The 15,515-nt window shown below is 49.0% G+C and overlaps 1 protein-coding gene across 2 annotated transcripts in view; it reads left to right on the top strand.

The window, feature by feature from the left end:
• Positions 1-15,515, top strand: part of NXN (nucleoredoxin) — a 46,792-nt gene that overhangs the window by 23,271 nt on the left and 8,006 nt on the right. Inside the window, exons 1-5 of one of the 2 annotated variants that reach the window (XM_083875460.1) lie at positions 8,102-8,146; positions 9,908-10,025; positions 11,409-11,542; positions 11,887-11,987; positions 12,390-12,496. In XM_083875460.1, coding sequence (XP_083731586.1) covers positions 8,117-8,146; positions 9,908-10,025; positions 11,409-11,542; positions 11,887-11,987; positions 12,390-12,496 — 490 coding nt within the window. In that variant the 5' untranslated portion in view covers positions 8,102-8,116. Of the gene's footprint in view, positions 1-8,101; positions 8,147-9,907; positions 10,026-11,408; positions 11,543-11,886; positions 11,988-12,389; positions 12,497-15,515 lie in introns of those variants that run through there. The other variant, XM_083875459.1, reaches the window with a different exon arrangement.

Here is a 15,515-nt window from a genome sequence, read left to right as displayed (position 1 = left end):
AGGAGAGATGAGTGTGCTGGAGTTTGACTCGGTGGCTGCATTCAATCAGTTCTGACCCAGGGCTGGGGAAGGGGTGACTGAGCCTTGAAACTTCATGGCAGATCCTTGGAAAAAGTCACTTGGACACGAGTGGATGATTTGCTTGTGTTTCCTGTGGCTCATCCAACTCCGAACACGTTGCTTCCTAGCACTGAGGCTGGAGTGGGGATGGGAAGACAGACCATGCTCCCGCAGTGCTTTTCTTGGATAAAATCTCTGTTCTTGCAGCATGGATTTAGTCACCCTGGGATCATCTTCTGGACAGTTCAGTAATCATGGAAAGCAACAGGATGAAACAAGAATGCAAGCAGACAAATCCAGAGCTTGACTAAGGCAGAAAGCCTTCAACTCCAGGTGACTTAAGAGGTGTTAGCTGTCCATCTCAAGTCAAACTACTTGAGGAAACAACAGATGGTGGTTTTGCAGAATCAAATAAACCCCAGTGCAGCTCCTTTTTATTGCTGAAAAGACAAGGAAGCAAAACTTCCTGCTTAACTTCGGTCTTTCTCTAGTTGAAGCTCTTGTAAAAGCACCAGGCTTTCTCCAACTCTGTGAATCTATTTCCTGGAAACAGTTTTAGTAACTGTTTCTGGAGTGATTTTTATCATCCCAGAGCATTTTACAGACTGAATGCAGTAACAGCTGAAATACAGCCCCATCTGAGGAGGGTCGCTGCCAGCGCACAGAAGTTTTCGGCATCCTATAAAAAGAACACACAATTTGCTTTTTCTTTGCCCAGAGAATCTCCCTTATTCTCACCAAAAACAGGAGGTAGCCCTCCTGCCACCCAGCCCTCTGTGTCACCTCCTGCTTTGCTCTTGACTCGGAGGCTCAGTGGCAGAGCTGGTGCTGGGTATCCTTGGCTTTCTGAATCCTGCAGTCTCCAAGCCTCCCCCTCCAGCTGGGGCTGGCTGTCAGCAGAGAGAATTAATATGATGCATCTTATCTGACATTTTGAACACCCCCGTGGGATTCATGTTTCATCAGTTCCTGGCAGCAGCTCCTTGTTTCTCCATGTCTGTGCCATGTTCAGGGTGGCAGGAGGGACACAGTGGCCAAGGCTCTCACCAGTTTCCTGCCTTCATCCATATGCTGACTACAGGCTCTTGGCTCCTTGGTGAACTCTATTTTCTGACTTTCATCTGTGGAGCTTTTCACCTTGCTACTGATTTTTCACTGTCCATGCTCATCTTTTTAACTGGTTTGGCTGTTGCACAGTGCCTTTAAATGCAGAAGAGGGAATTGCAGGCTGCTGTCCCATTCCTCCCCGGTCGATGTCTCTGGAGCTGGGGGCCTCCTGTGGCTCAGTGCCGGATTTCGGGGACAGATCGAGTTCCCTCGCTTGCCCTGCACCTGGCCCACCATGTGTGTGTGTCAAAAACCCCTCAGCCCTGTCTGCTGGCCCCATACTGCTTGTCCCTCCCCTTCCTCTGTGCCCAGCCCATACCACGACTCTGCTCCTTTCACTGTCCCTCCTTTCCCTGTTCCCCAACTTTGCTGGAGCACAGTGTGATGGAAAAGCTGCTCTGTAAAAGGAGTGGATGAAGAAATGGCTTCTCCAACTTCCCACCTGCTGGTTTGTGGTGCAGTTGAGGTGTTGGTGCATCTCAGCTCTGGGCAGTTTTGTTCTGACCTGGTTTTTAATGTGTGCAGGTGATTAATTGCAAATGTGGGACTCTCAGTGGTGTTTTCCCATTTAGAGATCATTGGCTGGGGCAGGTTTGCATTTCCAGCCTTTCTGCTGAGGGGCTGAGTGTCAGTTTGGGGAGCAGGAGGGAGAGAAGTGCTCAGGAGGAGAGCATTTTCCAGCAGCCTGTGTTACATCTGTCCTGCCCGTGTCATGCCTCACTCAGATGCTCTTCCCTGCAGGGCACCCAGTGCTGACTCAGGCCAGCACAGCTCTGGGGCTCAGCTGTGCTGGTGAAGTGTGATAGGAGGGCACTGAGGCCCTGAAAACACATCATGATCAGTGGTTTAGCCCAGAGCAGTTTTGGTGGGTTGATGTTTGCTCAGGATGGACTTGGGGCTCCAAAGGAGAAGTCCCTGTGAGTGCTGTAGCTGCTCTGGGTCAGCACAGGCTGTGGGACCCCTTCCACCCCAAGAGCCGAGGAGGAGGGGGATAACTCGGAGCTGTCAATGGCAGGGCTTGCTCTTTCCAGCTGGAGCTTTAGAGCACCTGGCTCTGGTTAGTTCCTGGCATATTTTGATCTGTGGTTACAGAGTGAATCCCTTGAGCTGTGCCGCCCTCCCGAGCTGTGAGCAAAGCCTGTTGCATGCAAAGCCCAGAGCTGCCCCCGCAGCCTGGGCTGTGGTTGTGGCCTTTGTAGCTCTGCAGCTGTGTAACCTTTGCATGGAAATCCTCCTTGGGTTGCAAACCAGGAGTGCTGCCAGATGAGATTCAGTGCTGTCGGCTCTGAGACACCGAGATGGATGCAGCTGTAAGGGAGGACCAGACCAAGCAGTGCAGCCTCTCCCGAGATCAGCTGGAGAAAAGTGGCTGCTTTTAAACAGTCTGAGTGTTTGCAGTGATGCAAGAGCTTTGTTGAGTGGAGGTTTTTGTAAGGAAGCATCACAGTGATGTGATGGATGAGCTATTGCGTTTCAGAAGGTGCTGTGGAAAAGCAAATTTCCCATCTACCCAGTGGATATCTCAGCAGCAGTGGGCACAAGAGGGTATCTGATATGTCTTGATAGTTTTACAGGAATCTTTTGTGTAGCTGGCCTGGGGGATGTCCTGGTGCTGGCTTGTCACTGCTTGGGAGGCTCCTGGCTGCGGCATCCTGGAGCCCTCACTCTCCAGGGTGTGTTACAGTGCTAACAAATACTCCATTGTTTTCCAGAATTTTGTTGGTCTGATTGTGTAAGGTTCCCTCTCGGATTAACCACTGAAAACAAAACAGAAACCCCACTAATACCTCATTGTGTGCATTAAACAAAACAAAACAAAAAAACAAATCCCGATTTCCCTGCTGATTTAAAAGGCTTTTGTGTTTGGTGGGAACTCTGTCTAAACTCAAGGCTTTTCAGAAGTGTTTGTTTCTTAATGATCCAGGATTGCAAGGTGTTTGACCTTGAGATTACTGCCAGCACTCAAGTGAACAGTAGCAGCAAAGGCACAGGCAGTGGGTAGGAAACCCATGTCCTGGCAGCTGTCCCACTTCCAGTGACAGATGAGACATGGGACCAAGGGAGGCCCTGAACTCCAATTCAACATCCCAGACTCCCACCCCACCCCTCGCCTTTCCTATAAACAGATGGAAAAATATCCCTTTCCCATAGAGAGACAGAAATTATTGTATTTTCTTATTGCCTTTGTGTTTACATAGCTATTTCTTACTCAGTGTTAGTCATTTGGGGGTGTAATTTATAGAGGCCATGGATGATACACTTCTACATGTGTCTTAAATTTTTCCCACATACACTTTAACTCCTGCTGCCCTCGCTGCTTTTTTGTGTGTTTGCAGAAAGAAAAAATGTTTATTAAATACCTTGCTTATGTGCAAGCTCCCTTTTAAAAGGTAAAGCAAGGTGTGCACATGGAGGAAAAAACTCTATTTACTGGGTGTATTTTGTAGTCCTGAGTGCAATGCTGCATCCTTAAATTCTGCATCATCTTTGGGCTATTGAATACAATTTGAGAAACACTTGGAAAAAAAAAAAAAAAAGTTTATGAAGAACATCCTCACAGTGTTGATAGACCAGCCTGTCTGGTGGCATCCTCCCTGCTTGATTTCCTGCCTGTGTTGTTATCTGTATGTTTAGTCAAATGCTGCTTCCTCCTGATCCTGAGATCAAATCAAGCTGCCATCCCAGCACCTCTTTGAAACCTGCACATGTAAAACAACCGGGGCCAGCTCCCCGTGTCTGCTGCAGGCCCCGGGGCTTTGCTCTCCATACATCATGTTAACTGCTCTTCAGCTGTGCTCAAATTAAATGTTTTCCTATCAGATGTGGGCTGCGGAGGATCCAGCCTGTCAGCCTGTGTGTCAGGGGGAGAGGAGGCAGCCTGTGCTCAGAGCCAGCCACACGCTGCCTTGCCCTCAAACAAAACACTCGCTCGCAGTCCCTTGGATGGCACAGCCTGGGAAATTGCAAAGAGCAGCAGCCAGCACTGGGGGAGCAGGGTGGTGAGGGGAGAAGATGGGAGGAAAACGCCAGGACATGAGGCTGGGCTGGCCCAGGTCTCTCATCCAAGGCCTTTGGCCATGAAGCTCCTCAGGGGAACAAAGAGCAGCCTTTGGCTGCTGTGCCAGAAACCTGCGGAGAGGATTTCCTTCCACTTCACCTCCAAACCTGCTGCTGCTGCTGTGTTCCCTGGTCAGGAGGAACAAAAACCCAGGGTCTACCCTGTCCCCCCACAGCTGTGGGGAGATATAGGCAGCCACAAGCTGGACTGTGCTGTGCCAGTCTCCTGCTGTGGACCTGCAGCAAGGAGAGGATGGAGGTGATAAGCAGAACATTCGGGTTAATTTTTAAATTTTTTTTTTTACTTGCACCGAGTCATATTGCTGGAATGTCCACAGCAGGTGCTGCCAGGCAGAGTGTCAGGGGAAACTGGTGCTAAGGTTTGTTTTAGCTGGGCTTTCAGCCATTGCAGACAGTGTGCACATGGAGGGGAGTGATGGGGTCTGTATGGGCCAGCAGCCCCAGTGCCCTGTGCTGTCTGTCTCAGCTGTTCACATCAATCTTGTTTATTACAATTCCAAATCCTCCCTCCTCAGCTCATTAACGTTCCTGGAGCAGACATCTCTCTCACCATTGTATTTTGTAATTAGATTTTGATTTGCTTTCAGAGGGAAGCAACAGCACAATGGACATTAATTTATCCCAAGCCTCGCTCGATCTCCTCCGTGTCACGGGGTCAGACCTTGGCGTGCACCATCTGGTCTCCCCCCACACTTGGCTGGGTGTTGTTCCCTCACCCTGTTCCCCTTCTGCTCAGGGGGTTCCCTAATGCACCAAGGAAAAGGAGCAGTGAGGGAGGGCTGGAAGAGGAGCTTTTGCCCAAGCTGAGCTTGAATCGTAGGGACAGGCGTGAACTAGATTTAAATCAACAGGGAGAGGGAGCAGCCTGTTGTCTGCAGAACCTGGGTGGCCCCTGGTGCTTGTAAACCCTTTAAGGCACGATGTAAAAGCTGCAGTTTAACACTGCCAGTGAGCGAGGACAGAGGGGTTCCCGCAGTGCTGGAGCACTGGGAATGGCCATGGATATCTCAGCCTGGAGCTGCTCTGTGTGGCAGAGCTGGACAATGAACTCTGCTGGTCCCTGCAGCCCTGGACCGAGGGCACTTTTCCTCAGACAGACTTTGTGTTTCAGCCTGTGGCTCTTGAATGAGAGACCAGCAAGAGCTGAGCCCATGCTGTAGTGGAAACCCCTCTGTGCTCTCACATGGTCACTCATGGTGCTTTTGGAAGGTGGGATCTTTGCCATGCCTCACCAGAATTCTCCAGAGCCTTGAAGGCATTGCCTCTAAGAGTGAATTTTTAGGAAAGTGGCTGTACATTTGTTTTAGTACAAAGCAGCAGCCATCCACAGCAGGAATATGTTCATTTATTGCTGCCTTTGAGTATTTAAAGTGGCTTTGTCTTCTGTCACTGGCCAGGGTGAAGTGTGGGTTGCAAGATGAGTGGAGACCATGCCTGCCCTCTGCATGCCTGGGCAGAATCAGCTCCATATGCTATGGAAGAGGGAAGTGTGAGAGCTTTTATGGTCCAGTTTCACACAAGAGCAGAGAAATGCAGCCCCCAAGGAGGGTGGGAGGACCACTTTCCCAGCAGCCAGGGCTCAGTGCGCTGCAGGCAGTTGTGCTTTATCTCTGCCAGCATTCACTGCTGCAGCTCAGGATTTATGTGAGCGAGTGAATGCGACCAGGACTGATAAATCAATCAGCACAACCAAAAATAGCACCCGGCAGCTGTTGGAAGTGGGGGATCCCTTCCCCAGCAGAACGAGTGGAGCAGGAGGGGATTTCATCCACCCCGGCTGGGTGCCAGCCCTGGGCTGCTGGGGAGACCTCTCGTCTGACACCTTTATCTGGAAAAATTACTGTGGCTGTCTGCAAATGTCTCCCCAGCCTCTCAGCCAGGAATTCCCAGTCCTCAGGATGAGGGGAATAATGGAGCCAGTGCTGGTGGGGAGAGCAGCCTGGTGCTGCCGCATGGTCGATGTCTGGGGGTCGCCTCTGCCTTCAGATCATGAGTGATCTCTGAGAGCCTCTCACAGCTGGCTGTGGATGCAGTCATGGAGGGAGCTCCCAAGGTTTGTGGTTTCCAGGACATCGTGGTGATGCTTTTGTGCAGGGATAAAGTTACCAGAGGAATCTGGTGACTCTGGTTTTTCCACTGGATGGCTGCACTAAAACCACCTGCACAGGAGCCAGGGAAGTTTCTGTAAGGCTGCTCAGCCTGCACAGAGTCTTGTGAGGGGCTGTATTTCTTCACTCCTTCTCTGGTGGGTGTCCTGGGGTGAGCAGTGGCTGTAGCAGGCCTGAACCAGGAGTGAAGGGCACTGCGAGAGGATCAGCTGCTTTCAGGCTGAATAGTCTGTAGATTATTTCCACATCTGTGTTAGCTTTGGCTTGATCCCACAGATTTGCAGCAGCTGTTGGGAAGCGGAGCAGAGATCCCCTCTTTAAATGGATGATCAAATCCTTAGAGTGTGTGGAGTATGTTATTTCTATGTCATCCTCTTCACGGCAGGAAAAACAGCTTTTCAGAGTTGCTGAGGCAGCACTCTGCCCTGCTGCCTGAGCTATCATCCCATCAACCCACAGTCTCACAGCAAGTTGTAATTTGCTTTCTGCATCCCACACCCAGCCTGACACAGAATCCTTTGTGAAGTGTGTGGTTGTGCAGGTACCCATACCAGGGATGCCTTTTCTCCTGGATTTCTCTTTCTGCATGGACCACAAACAGTGGGTGTAAGCTGAGTTTGTTCTCTTTGCAGAACCTTCACATGTGCAAATCCTTGGCATTTTACCCTGAGAAAAGCTAACTAGCACAATGGTTTGCCACAGGACAGGTTGGTTTAGGTGGAGATCAGATGTCCCTGCTGGAAGCTGTAGTTTAAGTGCAAAATAGTGGCACAGCGTGGGAATCCCACAGGGATCTGTCTTCAGCTTGGCTAAAATGAACCAACCCATTTCCTGTCAAGGTTCTGCCCTTTCAGGTCAGACCTGCAGTAAAAGGAGCCATCAGGCTTCCTTCCCAAATGTCTGTCAGGCTCTGGAAAGGCTGGAATCTGGCTGATGAGGGCCAGGGTGGTGGGAATTGTGGTAGATCCTGGCACTCCTCCTGCAGCGCGTGCGTTTCTCATTCCCCATCAGCTTTCCTGGCGCACAGGGGAGTCATCAAACCAAACTGCTCCCACTTTAAACAGCACATTCCTGTATGGAATTAATATGGTTAGTGCATCGAGACCACTAACTTCCAATTCAAGGCTTTTATAGCAGGCTTCAAGTGGCAGCCCAGTTCCAGTTGCTTTGTATGCAACTGTTGTGTTTGTTCATTGGTGCTGTGTGATGAGCCAGGCAGCAAATCTAGGAATTTTAAAAATAGGAAGTGCTGCTCAGGCTGTATGAAGCTCTGAAAGTTGGTTTGGTGTTACTTGGGCTGGTGGATTGTGTCTGGGAGCTTTTGCACAGGTGCAGGGTAAAACCTTTCCATTTGAATTGCTTTTTCTCATTCACCCAAGGTGTGACCGAGTGTGACATGATGTTCTTTAGGTTCAAATCTCAGAGCTCAGTGATGGACGTGCTCCCCCAGCAGCAACAGATGTCACTTTGACCTCTTTTGATGCTTTTTGACCCTTTTGATACACACCTGGCTTCATGCTTGCTTGAGATATTCTCCTGTGGACCCTCACTGATGAGTGAGAAGTGGCAACTCCTGATTTCAGGGGGACAGAATGTCTGGATTGCAGATTGCCTGTGCCATCAATGTCTGGGAAGCCAAGAGCAGTGCCTGCAGTTTGGGTCCAGTGGGGCCTGGTGGTTTACACATCCTGAGAAGACCCAGAACCAGCTGTTGGCAAGAGTTGCCACATGTGCTGGACCTCGTAGACTGCCTGGAGCCAGCCATGCCACGCTTGCTGCAGTGCTTTGAGCAGGTTTGGTGTGCTGTTATCCCCTTATCTGGGGTGTTCCAGCCCTGTCCCTCTGAGCACAGCGAGTCCATCCAGCCTCTTGGCTCTGAAGTGCAGACCCTGCTGCTTCCCCAGCCAAGCCAAACTGCCAGGACCCACCGTGATGCCCTGGGGGAGCTGCTTCTGTATACAAAGGACTTGGCAAAATGAAGTGTAATGTAAGCAACTATTTAAAGAGAACGATCGGATTGCTAGCTGTAATTTCCTTATTGTTTGCAGCACCCTGTTAAATGCCTGTGATCCTTATAAAGAGCTTTCCCCAAACCTTTAAACTTCACAGAAGTGGATTTTGCCTTCTGTGGTTTGAACACCATCGTTGTGAGGGAGCTGGTTTGTACTGAGTACCGTTTCTTTATTCTTTTCATGCCCAAGGCCATTTGTATTTGTGAATCTATTAATTTGTCTGTTGGAAATGGAAGGCTGGTGGGCAGGACACATACTCTAGCCTTTCTCTACATCCCCAGATTCATTCCCATCTTGGGAAATGGGATTGCCTCTCTTTGCAAATCAGGGACAGTGATCTGCAGAGTTCTTCTTCCTGGCTGACACTGGTGGCCCCTTCTGTGCTTCTCCAGTCTGGGTTTTATTCTCCAAACTGGAGCACGTTGTAAACACATGGAGCCTGAGGGGCTCTGCAGAGCAGAGCTTGATGTTAGGGGAAGGTGGAGATTAGTTTCCATCCCCATTTGGCTCTTGGTTATGGTTTGGCTTTTGTTTGAGAGTTTGATAATTCACCACTGGGCTGTTGGGGTTGAAATGCTTGGAGAAATGTAAGGAAAATGAGGTGATGGCAACAGCTCCTCCATGCACGGTGGGGAGAGCAGCTCTGCCAGCTCACACCTGCAGGCTGGGCTGTGCCAGCAGCTGCCGTGGTCCTGTTCCTCCTCATCCCAGCCAGCTTCTGTGCATGAATTGAGCTCTAAATTATCCTGTGCCAGTAGCATATCCTGGGGAACGTGAGCTCAGGAGTGTGTGACACCTCAGAGGACTCTGTCACCAGTGTTGTGCAGAGCTGAGCTTGCTGCAAAACATAGTGACCAGCAGACAGGCCCACCCAGACTGGGATGCCCAAAATGTGGCCATCAGCCTGCAAAGCTGGCAGTGCAGGATGGATGAGCTGGGCCCCCAGGCTGATGTCAAAGCCCTTAATCAGTTCCTGGGAACAAACCCGGGAAGCCCCAGTGGCAGAAGAATAATTTTTTTTTTTTTTTTTTTAATGTTGGCCTTGTGCTCAGCCTGGCTGTGTCTTGGCAGAGGTTGCTGGTTTGTTTAATGAACATGGAAGTGGGAGGGGAGGAAACAGCCAGGGAAGCATTACAAATTGCTTCAGAGCAGTGGCATTAAAAGTATTTGTGCTTACCATGTCTTCTAAACAAAGAGCTCAAAGCATGGCAAGTATCATCCCCATTTTACTTGCAAAGAAGTAAAAGCAGGAGGAGGAGAAGCTTTGCCTGTGCTCATGGGCAATCCCACAGCAGGTGTGAGACTCACAGGGGTCTCACCTGAGGTCCTGAGGGGATGGTGGTGATGGTGAGGGTCTCTCTGGGCACTGGCCCAGCAGCTCCTCCTCACGTTCCTTCACACTCATCCCTGAAGCAGCAGCTCTGTTTCTTTGCTCACCTCTGACCTCTGCTCTCTGCTCTACAAGATGCTAATGCTCCAAAATCTTCCTCTTCACGAAGCCAAGTTTACTTTCCTTATCTCCCCTTCCCATCTCTTTTACAGCTGAAGCTGTGGAACAAGTACAGAGTCTCCAACATTCCTTCCCTAATATTTATCGATGCCTCCACTGGGAAGGTGGTTTGCAGGAACGGCCTCCTGGTCATCAGAGATGACCCTGAAGGTAAGACCTGGAGTCTCCTGTGCCACAGAAATGTGGACACACAGCTGCCTTTTCATCTCAGTTCATTCTGAATGGCCTGAGGGGGAGGGAACAAAGAACTATTGTCATACTTAACTATTCAAAGCACTGTGCTTTTTTCAGCATAAAATTTTCTGCATCATTCCTGCCAGATCTTGTGTTTTGGTTTTGCTTACTGAAAAGAACAAAGAATTTCCCTCCAGGATTTTTGTCTGGAGTGCTAATGAGGAAAAGGTTAGGCTAACTGAAACATGAAGTTTGGATTTTTCCCTAATGGAAGCACATGGACAGACAGAATGAGGGCCCAGATCTTCCATACCTTGGGAGCAGAATCCTTCCAGAATACTGAGTGGGACTTTTACCACTGACATCACACTCAGATTAATGCATTTCCCATTATTTAGAAGTTAAAAAGAAAAATGTTACTATTTTCCCTTGCTGAGGTTTGCTGTGCTGGGAGTTGGTGTTAAATCTATCTTCCTCCAATTTGGAAAAAAACCCAAATGAGCCAAATTGGAAGAAAAAAACAAACAAACAAACAAAAAACCAAAAAAAACCCACAAACCCAAATGTGCCCTTACTCACAGACCCTACAGACCCATCAGTCATCTACTGTAGTTATCCATCCATTTCTTTTATTACTGGCTCATTGTTTCTTGGTGCAGTAAATACTGACAGAGTCTTTAATTCAGTGGCAGGAGCTGCAGAGCAGGAACATGTTGTGGCCTGAGCCATCTGTGATGTTTCCTCCTCTCTGGCTGAACACATGGATTGATTGCTCTGGGAGCTGGCAGCAGATGATTCAGAGCGTGTTTGTGTGTACACACAGATTGCTTTGGGGTGCAGAGGGTTACTGTAAGATATATCTAGAGATATATGGATATAAACACACCATATTATACATATATATGGCTAAGGTTTATAAATAAAGACATGGATGGATATGTGTAAAAGTATATGGTTAGTATCAGCATAAGGGACAGAATCTGACTGCATTCCTGAGCACTTACCACCTTGCCCTGTCTTGCTAAAATAAACACTGTTGATAAGGAAAAGATGCCTCATCAGGCACAAAACCAGAGCAGGCTTTGTCAAGCTGGAGGTGCAGCCTGCCTGGGAGAGAGAGGTGACCCTGACTGCAGTGCAGAGCTTGGCTTCCTCACCTCAGGGCAGGGGTGTGGTGCTGCCTGACAGCTGAGGTGTTCTGCATCCTCCTTGGATGGGAATAAACCCCAGCAGGGTTCCTCAGACAGGATCCTGAAGATGGGATTTTTTTTCTAGTGAAACTTTCTGAAACTGTAAAAGCTGCATGCACATGTTACTGTCTTGTGTTTTCTTTCCATCCCTATCCCAACCCCTCCCCAGGTCTGGAGTTCCCCTGGGGGCCAAAACCCTTCAGTGAAGTTGTTGCTGGGCCTCTGCTAAGGAACAATGGGCAGACACTGGACAGCAGTGCCTTGGAGGGCTCTCACGTCGGGGTCTATTTCTCTGCACACTGGGTGAGTAGGGGCTGGGCTCAGGGAGAGTAAAGACCCCAGGCCGGTTGGTGCTGAAGAATTTAAGATGCTTTGATCATCAGCATTACAATGGCCTGTCAACCTCAGCTGGCCCTGTAAGGGGGAGAGTGGTCAGGTGTTAAAAATGGAAAAGGTTTTGTTGGTAACTTACAGACCACAAGCCCCAGCCATGTTCAGCAAAGATGAAGTCACACCAGTTCATGGTCACTGGGTCACCTGGCCATGCTGGGTGTGGGTCTGGTCCTGAGGGGGAGACAGTGTCCTCCTTATGCTTTGTTTTGTTCTTGTGTTCACTTGTATTCACCTTATGCTTCTGTGTTTTGCAGTGCCCGCCGTGCCGAAGCCTCACGAGGGTGCTGGTGGAGTCCTACAGGAAAATCAAGGAGGCAGGCCAGAAGTTCGAGATCCTCTTTGTTAGTGCAGACAGGTGAGGCAGCACTGACACCCTCTGCAGGCAGAGCAGGTTGGCTCTGGCATCAGAGACTCTTCCTGAGTCCTTTCCCTCTGCCCAGTGGGGAAGTGCAAAATGCTAAGCAAGAACTGTGCTTCACTTTGTGTCTTGTGGCTCTGGGCTCTAAAGGATGCTCCAGCTGCTGCTGTCACCATGCATTGGCATTCAGATGCCCTGGAGAATTTGAAATATTTTACTGGGGGAAAATACACCGTGGATTCTTCATGAAGGACTGGGGGCTTTAAATTTGATCTAACTCCCTCCCAGCTGATGGGTTTTGGTGGGAGGGATAAAAGGCTTTGCAGGCCAGATTTTAAATGAGGAAGGAGCCTGGCAAGTGGAGGGCTCTGCATGCCATGCCCTGTTCCCCCTGCACAGGTCAGAGGACTCCTTCAAGCAGTATTTCAGTGAGATGCCCTGGGTGGCCGTGCCCTACGCCGATGAGGCCAGACGGTCGCGCCTGAACCGACTCTACGGCATCCAAGGTAGGAGAGGCCACACTGAGGCACAGATCTATTTTCTCCCCCCACCTCTTTTGTTGAGTATTTGTAATGTCTCCTCTTGTTTAACTAAACCAAGAAAACAGCAAAGCAAAGCACAGTGCCCCAGGCAGAGCCGCTTCATGTTTCTGCTCTCCACAAACTCACATTCCTACCACCTGCCAGGCAGGCTGTTAGTTGAAACAGGACTTCCATAAACAACCTAATTCTTCCTGGAAACTTGGAAGCTGTTTTTGGCTTGGATGTTTTTTGTCTAATTACTGATTTATTTATTTTTTTTGCTGTTTCTTGAAGGTTTAAATTTAATTTTCTTACTGGTTTATGTAATGCAAAGGCAGGCCATCGTTCTTCGCAGGGGCTTTGGAAGATGGCATCTGGTTTATGTTAGTGACATGAATTACAAAGGAGAGAGTGATGTAAACCATGGCTTTGCTTTTACTGTACATGCCAATGCCAGAATTCCAGCAGCTCTGGCTGCTCACAGGGGCAGGGAGAGACTCTGTGTGTCTGCGTGGCTTCAAAGAGTCACAAAGATGATAAAAGCTCACAGCAGCCTTCCTGGGGGCTGGCACTTTGTTCCTGCAGGGGACAAACTGCAACACAGAGGTGTGCAAGGTGACTGGCTGCTGAGGAGATCTTGTGTATGTACAAATAGTTTTTCCCTGTGGTTAAAGGGCCTTGCTGCAGTGTGGCTGTTCCTCATCTGGTTCTGTGTGATGTCACAGAATCAGAGAATATGCTGGGTTGGAAGGGACCCATCAGGATCATAGATCCAACTCCTGGCCCTATGTGGGACACCCAACAATCTAATCCCTGTGCCTGAGAGCTTTGTCCTAAGGCTTCTTGAACTCAGACAGGTTTGGTGCTGTGAACACTTCCCCTGGGGAGCCTCTGGGTGAAAAAACTTTTCCTGATATCCAACCTAAACCTCCCTTGACTCAGTTACATGTTGTCCAGGTGGGTGCAGGCTGGCAGAACGTTAATGTGATCTGCAGGGAAGGAGGAGTGTTGCCAAAGGTGGCAGAGGGCTTGGGAAGAGTGACAGGAGAAATAATTCCTCCTTGGAGTCCTCTCTGTACACCCCTTCTGGCGTGAGCTCAGGTGCTGCCACTCAGCCCTGTTCCCTGACCTTAGCCCAAGAATAACCATTTGCCTGCTTTAAATAGCCATCAGCTTGCTGCTTAATGACCTTCCCACGAGGCAAGAGCTTTCCAAATTCATCTGTCTTTTCCCCAGCCTGCTCACAACCCTCTCCAGTGCTGGTTTCGGCTGAGCGCTGCAGGACTGCTGCCAGTTTCACTAGGACTTTCTGTAAATAAGGTGTCCAGACATGGATACTTGAGCACCAGGCATGCTGTAGCCAAGGAAACAGTTACAACAGCTTTCCCTCCAACTCCAGCCCCTGCCTTCTTAAAAGTATCTCCCTTTGTTGTGTGCCGACCTGAAAATGTCAATATTGGCTGTTCCCTGCATCCCCTCCTCTGCCCAGGTAGCTCCCACGTTATCCCTGGATATCAGCTCCTGCCTGTTTGCAGTCAGGCTTTTCACATCAGCTGGGACAAAAGCTTCCTGCAAACAGAGCTGGATGTCGTGGCCTCTGCTCACACCATACATGGTTATTCCACCTAAATGAAAAATCAGATCTGTGTAACCACAGCTGCATTTTTCTCACATTCGTGGTTCTGATGCTGCCTCTCTGAAAGCTCTCTTTGGAGCTGCACCTACAATCAGTGAGAGTGTCCAGCTTACCGTCCTGGTGCTTGGGTTGTGAGCACAACATGAGGAGGTTTCCATCTGTTTTTAGAAGGCTGGGTACTGAAACAACAGAAGAGTTTGTCTTCCCTGTCTGCTTTAAGTTCCTGAGTGGTGGAAAGCAGCAAGAGAGTCAAATCTCTTGTTGTTTTAGTCCCGTGTTGGCCCCTACAACTTTTAAGAACTCAGTATAAAATGCAAGTTGAGTTATAGGCCTTTATTTGGGTTTACTTGAATGCCTCTATTCATAACTCACGTGCAGTCACAGGCTCTACCAAACCACCTCTAGTAAATTGCTTCTGGGTGCAGTCCTGTTCTGAGAAAGAGTCATGTCTTGTGTTGTGGCTGCTTAGAAATAATTCCCCTTTGTGCAGGCAGCTCCCAGTCCTGCCTTGGGTAAAATCCCCTGGCTTTAGCTCTCCTTCCAAAGATGGGGAGCAGTGATAAACTTGGTGCCTTGGTAGGAATCACCCCTTGTTGTTGTGTATCTCACGAGATCTCTGAGTTCCCCAATGTTCCCCATGGTGGGGGCATATTCTATAGTGTCTTTTTGGGATTCCTATCAATCTTGTTGTTTCTCCCCTTCCCCATGCTTTAGCCCAGACACCCACAGGTCACCCTCACAGCCTGGAGGTCACTGCTACAGGAGATTTCTGGAGCTTTCTTCTGAAAAAGTGAAAAAGCAGCAATCAAATGCACCACCTGTGCTGCGGTTGGTGTGGGGTTTGCTTTACGTAGATTGTGATTACTCACCCAACAGACTTCATGCAGATGAGATTTCAATGTCGGGTCTGGGGTTTAATATATAAATATGTAAATGCCTTGCCAGGTTCGGTAACAAACCATTTGGCCCCTGTGTTTTCATAAAATGCTGCCCCCGTGGGAGCCAAATCCATTTTCTAGTGCATAAAATCCAACCAAGGCTGTCTATGCTAATTCTCATCCAAGCTTATACAATATTCATTGCAGTGTCTGATCGCTGATTTTTCTTGATAAGTAAATTCTGGTGTTATGACTTAAGGCAATTACCAAATCCCCCAAAAGGCACTAAAATAACAAATAGTGGCTGGGACGAGCCGGGAGGGGGAATTTTTTGGGTTAGCAGGTGTGAATAACATTAAGGATGGTTTCCCTGGTCCTGCAGGTCTGTGTCCCCTGGAAACAGGGCGTGTCTTTTAGGGAAGTAGTCAACAAACGTCACCTGAGAAGACAGGGATGTGAATTATCTTTAAAAATATTTTGTTTTCTGGTT

Source organism: Zosterops lateralis, assembly GCF_965231275.1.
Source record: "Zosterops lateralis genome assembly, chromosome: 19".
NCBI lineage: Eukaryota > Metazoa > Chordata > Aves > Passeriformes > Zosteropidae > Zosterops > Zosterops lateralis.
This window is presented reverse-complemented; position numbering and strand designations above follow the sequence as displayed.